Here is an 11578-nt window from a genome sequence, read left to right as displayed (position 1 = left end):
TTGAAGTGCAGTGTAGCTTGCATTTTAATCTGGAGTGGAATAAAATGGGATGGAAAGGGGTGGCAACTCAGATTTCATTGCGTGTGATTAAGGATGAATATTGTTTCCTGAAACTGTGGATTCATTTGAATGTTTGTGGGTTTGTGCCTTTGTACTCACACATACCTACGGTACATGTGTTGGGTCTTTTTGCAAATGTATTTCCTACTATGGTCATTGTCTTAAACGTGCACGTGCTTCTGCATTCTCAGAGTAAAGACTCTCCCCAACCCATGTCTCTGATGGGCCTTAACCAGCTGCCCTGCCTGGGAAGGACGTGAGCCCTCCACCTCCACACCGATGAGGAACCACGGAGGGGAGCTCATCCCTGAGGCCAAGACTTGGAGTTCAGGCCTCAGCTTCACCTCAGACAAAACAGAGGGCATCTCTAGGGGACTTCTGATTAGAAAGACAGCGGGCACAGGATAAGGGAAGAGAAGGTGACCAGTCAGTTCCTGCGGTTACCAGCCTGGCCCTGCCCTCGCTTGTTGGGAGTTAAAAACCCAAGACTGGAAAACAGAAGCAGCACATGCCCTGGGCAGCCTCTCTGAGAAGATGCATCGTCCTCCTCTCCCGCTGCTGCTGCTCCTCCTCTGTTGCAGAGCCCAGACTGGTGAGTCTCCCGGCCACTCCTTCTGGAAACTGCAGGATCAACCCCTAAAACAAGATTTTTCAGAAGATTGCTGACCCTTAAACAGAACCCCAGGATTTCTCCCCAGCACCCTAGAGTGAAGGTTCCACTTGGACAACACCCACTCTCTGCAGCCCGTGGTCGCTCCCAGGAACAAGGAGCCCACCTTGACTGGGGGAAAGCCCAGAGCAGGGGGCCCCAGGGGGTGGTCTTCTCTGGATGGAATGTGTGACACTGTGCTGAAAGTCCTGTGTTCCCCTCACCTTCTGGCCTTGTACCTTGGCTGATCTCTGAGCAACATGGGATATGGAGGCAGACGGTGGAGACAGGAACCTGGAGAGCTGGTCACGCAGGCGGACAGAGGAGGGTTGAGTGAGGGCAGAATGGGAGTCGGGGGAAACCTTAGGTGAGCATGACTGCGAGGCGTCCAAGGCCGCCTAGGCTTCTGTGCCTGGAGCAAAGGCAGCAGACACAAGAGCCATCCAAGAGGAAGAGGGCAGATCACGGGGCGAGGGCGGATTCCAGAGACTCCTGTCCCAACCTGGAGCCAGCTGGTGCACCCTCTGTGTTCAGGCCCTGGGGTTCTGTGTTTAGGCCCTGGGGTTCTGTGTTCCAGGGGAGATCATTGGGGTCACAAGAGCAAGCCACACTCCCGCCCCTACATGGCCTACCTGGAAATTGTCACCTCGCAGGGGAAGCAGGTGGCCTGTGGTGGTTTCCTGATAAGAAGGGGCTTTGACTGATGGCTGCACAGTGTGCAGGAAGGTGAGACAATGGGTCCTGTTTATCTCCAAATGGGAGGTGAGCAGCCAGGGGAGCAGCCAGGGACAGCCCCTGGGGGCCCTGAGGGGGAGCTCCTAGGGCTGGGTCTCTTTAGGGAGAGACAACACTTGGCCTTAAGGAAATCGTTCTCAGACTGGAACAGCTGTCCTGACCCTCAGCACTATGAGCTCAGCTCCCCTCAGAGGAAGGGGGACCTCCTCCCAGCACCCCTCTTCTAAAAGCAGCTCCCCCTCCCCAACCCCAACGCAAGAGATGTGGACTCACTCTTCAGGGTCCCACCCATTTCTTTGACCACTTGCTCTACGCCCTTTTCAAGAACACTGGCCTTTAGTTCCCGGGGACCTGAACCCACCCTTTCCATGGGAGACAGAGAGCAGGGTCCACCTGAGACCCCACCACTCCCCCGCTTTCCTCGGACACCTCTGCCTCAGAGGGGTGGCCCTCATTAGGGCACCTTGATTAGGAAGTGCCTACCCTGTCCCCTGGGTCCTCCACAGCCGGCTCACTCCCTGGCAAGTCCCGGGGGCCCTGGAAATTATCTCTGTCCCTGGGAAGCTCTTCCTTGAGCAAAGCCTGAGCCCCTCCCACACCAGGAGTAGCTCAGAAAAGGGAGGTGGGAAGAGATCGCTGACCCTGGGAGAGACTCCACGCCCTTTCTCAGAGTGGGCGCATCTCAGGAGACACCCTGCCACCAGCGCTTCGCCTTGTCCTTCTTCTCGCTCACATGGGTCTGCAACAGTCCCCCTCGGAGCCCAGAGCATAAAACAGAACGAAGGCACATGGCGGAGGCTGGAAGCCATAAAACAGCTCCCTCACCTGAATATGGCGCCCTGTTGGTCTCCACGACCTCATGTACTGAAGGCACACATTCTTCTTCCCCTCCCCACTCCCTGTTCTCCAGGGCTTCCCTCCCTGCTCCCTGTCCTCCAGGGCTTCCTTCCCCGCTCCCTGTCCTCCAGGGCTTCCTTCCCCGCTCCCTGTCCTCCAGAGCTTCCTTCCCCGCTCCCTGTCCTCCAGGGCTTCCCTCCCCGCTCCCTGTTCTCTAGGGCTTCCCCTTCAGGTCCCATTACCCTCACACTCTCCCAACCTGCCTCTCACCAGCACCCCTCAGCTCAGCCTCTGTGACTGGCTCTAAGGTGGAGCAGCTGCCCTGTCCCTCCCTGGTTGCCTCCACCCGTCCCCAAGCCCATTTCCGTCACTGACAGCCCTCATTTCCTTCACAGCTGAAGGAGAAAGCCAATCTGACCCTTGCTGTGGAAACACTCCCCCTACCACCCCCGTTCACCTTCATCCCTCCTGGGAGAATGTGCTGGGTGGCTGGCTGGGGAGAAACAGATGTGAAGGAACCGGCCTCCAGCACTCTGCAAGAGTCACTTGTGGAGCCCCGGGCCTGCAGCCACTTTCCTGCTTTTGACTACAATCTCCAGTTGTGTGTGGGCAATCCCCAGAGCACAAAATCTGCATTAAGGTGATTCTCAGACTACAGTCTTCCCCACAAATCACAGTCCATGGTGCAGACACCTTTGGAAGGAGTCGGAGTTCACAGTGTCAGCCAGTGACAAAGTGTGAGACCTCAGGTCTGATGACTGGGACTGTCCCTCTGCAGATCCTCCTCCCTCGGCCCCGTGGGGTCTCTGACCAGGGTCCACTCAGGGTCAGGGGTGCCGCCCAGGGTCAGGGGTGCCAGGAAGGAAAGGGAACAGCATCCGAGACATACCACCTCATGAGGAGCCAGTGTTCCTGAGCCTGATGGCAGGTCTGACCAACTCAGAGCTGGACCACAGGGAGGAGGCGGTGGTTTCCCTGGCTCACCTTCTCTCCCTTTCCTTCTCTGTCCCACAGGGAGACTCAGGGGGCCCTCTCCTGTGTGCTGGGGTGGCCCAGGGCATTGTCTCCTATGGACAGGCCAATGCAAAGCCGCCCGCCGTCTTCACCCGGATCGCCCATTACCGGCCCTGGATCGACGAGGTCCTGACAGAGAATTAACCTGGAACCTGGGCCAGCCTGAGGGGAAACCGGAGCAGGACTCCGGCAGGTTCTCTGTGCCACTCACCCTGGATCTGCCTCTGCTTTTCCTCTTAAAGCCCCATCATGTCCCTAATCCTCAGGAAGGCCCTTCCAGGTCACAGAATTCCCAATAAATCTCAGTGAACACCTGGCTTCTGGACCTGAGTGTGTGTCTCCTCTCTCTTCTCCCGGCATCAGGCGTTCCAAAAGCCTTGAAAAGGGTGAGTGTGTGTGTGTGTGTGAGTGTGTGTGTTAGTGTGTGTGTGTGTGTGTGTGTGTGTGTGTGTGAGTGAGACAGAGAGAACGCAGCGAAGAACAACAGGGAGAGAGAGAAGAGCAAGGGGCTCCCTGGAGTGGCCGGGCTCCGACGTCCACCCTAAACAAGAGAGCACAGCAGATCCTTCCCTGCCTTCAGCAGCATCTCTGAGTCATCTTTAGGGCTCTTCAGAATCACTGCGAACATGCTGAATCATAGGGTGTTTAGAGCATCCCTGGCCTCTCCCCCGGAGAAGGTAATGGCAAGCCACTCCAGTACTCTTGCCTAGAAAATCGCATGGACGGAGGAGCCTGGTGGGCTGCAGTCCATGGGGTCGCACAGAGTCGGACATGACTGAGGCGACTTGGTGGTGGCGGCGGCGGCGGCGGCCTCTCCCCATTAGGTGCCAGTATCAACATCCCCCTCTCCCCCAAGTTCTGAACCAAAGATGTCTCCAGGCTTTGCTAAATGTCCCCTAGGGGAGATGTCATGTTGGCGTTTTGGGGGGAGCGGTTGCATAGGCATGGTGTTGTGAAGGAGCTGGGCAGGAGTCAGCCTCAGTGGTAAACCTCAGGTTTAGATGCATTTGGTTCATACTTCCCCCCACCCCCAACAGTCCACCTCGATAAGAGAAGATCTACCATCTGTGCAGCTGTGATGTGAGATGCAGAGACTAACTTCTGCAAAAGGAATAGGTGGGGCTGATAAGAGGAGGGACAGCATCACAAGTCCTGCACGAACCACAGCCACAAACGGCTGCTCCCAACCACACCAGCCTGTATGACCTCCACAACGTCCAGCACTGTGGGCAGCACGGAGGGAGAGGGTCAGTCCTGTAAGGACAGGGGCCACTAACTCTGTGTCCTTCGCCCAGGAGTCGAACAGCCTTGCTGTGTAGGCTGGAGCCTGCCCCCCGGGTTCAGTGTAATTACCTGCTACTGTGAGGGCACCCTGAACTGGGTCATAGACTCATCCTTCATGCTGAGTGTCAGCCTGAACCCCTGCTTCCGTGTCCTTGGAGACCAGCCCAGAGTCAACAGTCCCGCAGTGTCCTCATGTGGAGCAGAGCAGGGACCTGGGGGAGGAGATGGAGCTGCTCCCTGGGTGCAGTGAAGCGCTGACAATGTCCAGGCTCAGGGCTCAGCAGCTGAGCAGCCCTCAGGGGCCTGCCCTGTCTTCTGATGGAGGCCCTGTAAGGCTCCCATTGCCTAACGGGGTCTTAAGATGGGGGGACAGGACCAGGAGTAGAGCTGGCTCAGTCCTTGCCCTTTCCTGTCCTCAGGGGGACTCTGGGTGTGACAAGGGAGCCCCTGGGCATTGTCTCCTAGGGACAAAATAATGTGTCACCTCCAGGGTCCTATACCAAAGTCTCAAGTTTCCTGCCCTGGATGAAGAAAACCATGAAAAGCCTCTGACTGCAGGAACCAGACCATCTTCCCTGGGGCTGATCCAGAATCACACTGTACGGTTGGGGGTGCCTGCAGCTCAGTAAATGTCTCTCAGCTGGGCTCAATGGGCTGGTTGCTTATTTATTCACTGACTCCTAGTCACAAATACTCACTGTGTGCTTAGAAAGGCAATGACAGGATTCTGCTGTTTTCTGCTTCCTCCTCTCCCCCTCCCACCATCTCTTCCCCTAAACGCCATGCAAAGCTGTCACCCAGGTCTGCTTACCCACACCTGTCCTCCATTGCCGGCCCTCCTGCCAGGGCTGAAGCTGAGCACCATCAGGGGAGAATATGAACCTCTCTGGTCCTGGGTAGGGTGCACTCCTTAGCTCCTTGCTCTGCGTAAATGGCAGGGGGGAGTGGGTCATGCCATGGGCCCCCGACACCAAGAGCACACCCTGGGGCTGCAGCTCCAGGGCAGAGACCCTCCTACTGGGGAGGGGACTGCCTGAGCTGACCTTTAACCAACACAGCCAGGGGAGCTGGCCCAGAGCTGGGCTGGTCTGCTGAGAAGCCCCTCGTTCCCACACATGTTGAGTAGGAGTGTTTTTACATGTAACTCTAGAATGTCAGTCATTTTGTTTCTAGACATGAAGATAGTGCTCTGCTCACTGGAGCATCCTCGCCCCTGGGGGAGGGGGCAGCAGGGAGGGAAGAGAAGGGACAGGGCAGCCTTGTTTTTCACTCTTAATGTGCTGTGCTTGGTCGCTCAGCCTCTCAGTCGTGTCCAGCTCTTCGCGAACCCATGAACTGTAGCCTGCCTGGCTCCTCTGTCCATGGAATTCTCTAGGCAAGAATACTGGAGTGGGTAGCCTTTCCCTTCTCCAGGGGGTCTACCCAATCCACATTGCAGGTGGATTCTTTACCACCTGAGTTACCAGGGAAGCCCACTCTTAAGAAAGCAGGTATAAATGTCATTGCACACGCTCAAATGGTAGGAACACATATTTGAAAGGCAATTAGAATCTGATTCTAGACACTCATCCATTGGATGGGCCAGAAACAGGCTCCCTGTCATGGCTGCAAGCTCCTGCCTGTGCAAACCAAACTGCAGTCAGCGAGGCCCACGTGGTCTGGACAAATGGAGAAACTCCTGTGCTCTTGGGCCGTCACATTACTTCTGCTCCATAGGGTCCAAGACAATCTAGACTTTTCATCCTTGGGAAGGTCTTGTTTTGGAGAGTATGTGATTTTTGCTGGGCAAGAATCTCCCTGTTCTGGTCTCCCCTCGCCAGACACTTCTAACTGCCATCCTCCAGGGTCTTGACCACTGTGCTAAGCTACCTGGGAGCTGAGCCTGAGTCCCTGCTGTTGGCTGGTGCTGCCCTACCCCTAACACACAGCACTGTGCTTCTCTGAGGCAGGTGTCAACACTTTGGGATGGAGTTGCTCTAAAGGCAGGCCCTTTCCCCTCTGGTTGTACACAAATCACGCAGCAACACAATCTGCTAGTGACCTGGGGCATGTTTACAAAGGAAGAGCTGTGGTGACACAGCTTCTGATTTGGAGCTGAAAAAATCCCCAGACGTCCTAGGACCCAGCTTGTTGATTGAAAAAATCACACAAAAGGAAAACAAAGAAACAGAAACGTACTGATTAAAAAAGGTGCCCAACCACCTACATATTCAGCTCAAGTATAACATTTACTTTGAGGAAATTGTTCTGTGGTTTGAAAAAGTTTAAGAATATTTGTGGCAGACTCTCGTCCTCCTTCGAGAGATGAGGGAGACAGAGTCCCCGGAGGGACAGTGAGCGCCTGGAGGCCCCACAAAGTTAGGATAGAGCCTGGGCTCAGCCAGGCCAGCAAGAGGACTTGCATGTTTTCTAACCCTGCCCACTGATGACTTCCTGCCATCCCTGGACAAGACAGGAGCCTCTGCTCAGATGCCTCCCTCCACACACAGTGAGTCCCTGGGCTCCCATGGCAGCCGTTCTCTGACAAGTACTCAGACAGCTTCACGGTGAGCTGTTCTGTCTGCTCATGGGCACAATCAGATGAGGTTGAGTAAAAGCATGCTGATTTCTCCAAATCTTCTGGTCTGTGGAAATGTCCTCCATCCCCCACTTTTGAGGAAACAGTCCTTAAGTTGTTTAAAGATCTTTGCAATGGAAATAAGAAACAAAATAAAATAAAGTATCCCTGGACTTCCCTGGTGACTCAGTGGATAAGAATCTGCCTGCCAATGCAGGGGGCATGAGTTCGATCCTTTATCTGGGAAGATTCCATGTGATTCAGAACAAGTAAGCCTATGCAGGACAACTACTGAAGCCTGTGTGCCTAGAGCCTGTGCTCTGCAATGAGCAATGCTCTTCTCTTCTCTTCCCACCACAATGAGAAGCCTGCACATCTGAACAAAGAATAGCCATAACTAGAGAAAGCCCATGTAGGGCAATGAAGACCCTGCTCAGCCAGAAATAAATAAATGAGTACAATTTAAAAAATATCTGTAATGACCTCCAGTGAAATGCCTCTCCTGACCAAGACCTCTCCCACCACGTTTCCCCCCCAGACCCACAAGAAGATTCAGTTCCCAATATACCTGGAGAGAGAACCGCCAGGCCAGCTCAGGGGATGATGGACCTGAACGGTCAAGCCCTTGCTAGTTTGTTTTGGGAATCTGCTTTGAAACAGGAACGGCTCTGCCTTCTCTGCCCGTGACCATGCTGCTGTTGGTACCACTCACAGTGGTCTTGCAGGGTTTACTTCATGTCTCTGTATCCCACACAACACGACTTTTGGCCAACACGTGTTTTACTGTGAAAGAACGCTGAAGCCATGAGTTCATGTCCCATATCACCCAGAAACAGCTGGCCTGAGAGTTGTGTAAGATTTAGTAATGTAGATAGTGGAAAGACAACCACCTTCCAGACTGGGATGCTGTCTTTCAGGATGTGGTATATGCTTTAAGCCAGCAGTGAGTATAGCATGTTGTTTCTCTCATAGCTAGAATACATGGTTCTAGAGACAAAGAAGTGACCATAGGAGTGGCTCTCATTCCTACTATTAAACCTATTAGCTCAGTCTCAGAAGTTTTACTTCTGTCTCTATGGCCTTGGACTCTTCTGATTTTTAGAGGCCTTAATTTGTAGGAAAGCAATCGACAGACAGATAAACTTACTGTGTAAGTTCGGTGGGTGATCCTAATTGCCCAGGGAAGATGAGATTCCCTGTGTTACATCTTAGTAACTTGGTATTTCCATTCCTATTAGTGATGGTCAGTGAAAGGCTACTTTAGCCCAATAAACATAAGACCACTAATATCTTTCAAGAATAAAGTGGTGAGTCACCACACCAGATAAAGAATCCCACTAGCTGAGATATTTGAGATAAGATTCCTCTGTATGCTTCTCAGATGATAAAATTCCTGTCCTTGTGATGACCTCCCAGTCTCCTTGGTCAAGGACCCTTTCAAATCTCCTGGAGAAAGAGATATATGTGTGCACGTGTATATATATATATATCCATCTGGTCTAATGCGTTATAGCTGATTGCAGCCATGAAATTAAAAGACGCTTACTCCTTGAAAGCAAAGTTATGACCAACCTAGATAGCATATTAAAAAGCAGAGACATTACTTTGCCAACAAAGGTCCGTCTAGTCAAGGCTATGGTTTTTCCAGTGGTCATGTATGGATGTGAGAGTTGGACTGTGAAGAAAGCTGATCTCCAAAGAATTGATGCTTTTGAACTGTGGTGCTGGAGAACACTCTTGAGAGTCCCTTGGACTACAAGGAGATCCAACCAGTCCATTCTAAAGGAGATCAATCCTGAGTGTTCATTGGAAGGACTGATGCTAAAGCTGAAACTGCAATACTTTGGCCACCTCATGTGACGAGTTGACTCACTGGAAAAGACTCTGATGCTGGGAGGGATTGGGGGCGGGAGGAGAAGGGGATGACAGAGAATGAGATGGCTGGATGGCATCACTGACTCAATGGCCATGAGTTTGAGTGAACTCCAGGAGTTGGTGATGGACAGGGAGGCCTGGCGTGCTGTGATTCATGGGGTTGCAAAGAGTTGGACACGACTGAGTGACTGAACTGAACTGAACTGAAGGCCTTTGTTTCCTTATTTATTTTTTATCTGAATGATCTGTCCATTGAAGTAATTGGGGTGTTAAAGTCCCATATTTTTACTGTATTGGGGAAACAGTGTCAGACTTTATTTTTTTGGGCTCCAAAATCACTGCAGATGCTGATTGCAGCCAGGAAATTAAAAGACGCTTACTCCTTGAAAGGAAAGTTATGACCAACCTAGATAGCATATTAAAAAGCAGAGACATTACTTTGCCAACAAAGGTCCGTCTAGTCAAGGCTATGGTTTTTCCCGTGGTCATGTATGGATGTGTGAGTTGGACTGTGAAGAAAGCTGATCTCAGAAGAATTGATGCTTTTGAACTGTGGTGCTGGAGAAGATTCTTGAGAGTCCCTTGGACTGCAAGGAGATCCAACCAGTGCATTCTAAAGGAGATCAATCCTGGGTCTTCATTGGAAGGACTGATGCTAAAGCTGAAACTCCAATACTTTGGCCACCTCATGTGACGAGTTGACTCACTGGAAAAGACTCTGATGCTGGGAGGGATTGGGGGTGGGAGGAGATGGGGACGACAGAGAATGAGATGGCTGGGTGGCATCACTGACTCTGTGGACATGAGTTTGAGTGAACTCCGGGAGTTGGTGATGGACAGGGAGGCCTGGCTTGCTGTGATTCATAGGGTCGCAAAGAGTCTGACACGACTGAGTGACTGAACTGAACTAACTGAACTGAACCGTCAATTTCTCCCTTTACGCTTGTTAATATTTATGTTTTTAGGTGCTCCAATGTTGGTTGTGTATATATCTAAAATTTATCTATCTTCTCCTTGAATTGATCCCTTGATCATTATGTAATGTCCTTATTTGTCTCTTGTCACAGTCTTTGTTTTAAAGCTATTTTGTCTGGTACAAGCATTGCACCCTGGGTTTACTTTTGTTTCCATCTGCTTGGAATCCTTTTTCTTTCCCCTTATTTTCAGTCTGTGTGTGTCTTTAGATCTGAAGTGAGTCTCCTGTAGGCAGCATATGTATGAATCCTATTTCCGTATCCATTTAGGGATTCCATGTCTTTTAATTGGCTCATTTAGTCCATTTGTATTTAAAGTAGTTATTGATCGGTATGTGCTTTTTGCCGTTTTGTTCATTGTTTTTCTGTTGTTTTTGTGCTTCTTTTTTGTTTCTTCTTCTCTCTTTCCCTGTGATTTGATGACTATCCTTAGTGCTACATTTGGATTCTTTTCTCTTTTTTCTGTGTGTGTATCTCGTATAGATTTTTGGTGTGTAATTACCATCAGGCTTATATATATATCAGTATATATACATCAATATTCTATAACTGTAATTATTTTCAATTGTTGGCCTCTTAAGTTTAACACATCCTTACAACTCTGCATTTTTATCCCTCTCATTGTTTATTTTTTTGACATTGTATTTTTATTTCAAGTATTCGTTAACTACCTATTGTGGATATAGATGATTTTACTACTTTCATCTTTTAACTTTCCTACTCACTTTATAAGTGGCTGATAGCTACCCTGAAGCTATCAGGGTTGTTGCTGCTCAGTCATGTCCAACTCTGCGACCTCATGGACCGCAGCACACCAGGCTTCCCTGTCCTTCACTCTCTCCCAGACAAACATACCTTCATTTTTCCTTACCAATGAGACTTTCTTTGATAATTTTCATACTTCTAGTTGTCGTCTTTTCTTTTTCATTTAGGGAAGACCATATAACATTTCTTATAAGGCCATCTTTGTGTTGCTGAACTCCTAGCTTTTGCTTGTTGTAAAACTTTAGCTTTCTCTTTCAAATATAGCCTGCCCAGCGGAGTACTCTTGGTTATAAGATATTTTTTCCTTTCATCACTGGAAATATATCATGCCACTCCCTTCTGGCTTGCAAATTTTCTGTTGAAAAGTCTGCTTGTAGCTGGTAGTTCCTCTATACATAACTTTTTGCTTTTCCTCTACTGATTTTAATGTTCATATTAATATAAAATTAATATTTAATTTTTGCCATTTCAATGACAGTGTCTTAGTGTGGTCATCTTTGTGTTTATCCTGTTTGGGACTGTCTATGTTTCCTGGACCTGGATATTTCTTTCTTTTCCTATGTTAGGGAAGTTTTCAGCTATTATGTCTTCAGATATGGTCTTGAACCCTTTTCTTCTCTCTTCTCCTTCTGGGACTCCTAACCTGTGACTATCAGTATCCTTGATATTATCTCCGAGTTCTCTTAAACTGTCCTCATTAAAAACATTCTTTCTCTCTCTCACTCTTTTTTTTTTCTGTTCAGGTTGAGTGATTTCTGCTGCTCTCTCTGCTATTTTGCTGATCCACTCCACTGTATCATCTAATCTACTATTGATTCCTTCTAGTGT

The 11578-nt window shown here is 50.1% G+C and overlaps 1 protein-coding gene across 1 annotated transcript; it reads left to right on the top strand.

Annotated features, from left to right (window-relative positions):
- Nucleotides 1–254: 254 nt before the first annotated feature.
- LOC129550077 (mast cell protease 2-like) lies at nt 255–3620 on the top strand. Its single transcript, XM_088829709.1, has 4 exons — nt 255–652; nt 2677–2921; nt 3060–3126; nt 3296–3620. Exons 1-4 carry the CDS (start codon nt 569–571, stop codon nt 3437–3439), a joined length of 540 nt encoding a protein of 179 aa, XP_088685835.1. The 5' UTR covers nt 255–568; the 3' UTR covers nt 3440–3620.
- The last annotated feature ends 7958 nt before the right edge of the window (nt 3621–11578 follow it).

This window comes from Moschus berezovskii, chromosome 21 (genome assembly GCF_049115385.1).
Source record: "Moschus berezovskii isolate FMDL1 chromosome 21, NW_MosBer_1.0, whole genome shotgun sequence".
Taxonomy (NCBI): Eukaryota; Metazoa; Chordata; class Mammalia; order Artiodactyla; family Moschidae; genus Moschus; species Moschus berezovskii.
The sequence above is the reverse complement of the archived record's forward strand: the minus strand, read 5'-3'. Positions and strand labels throughout refer to the sequence as shown.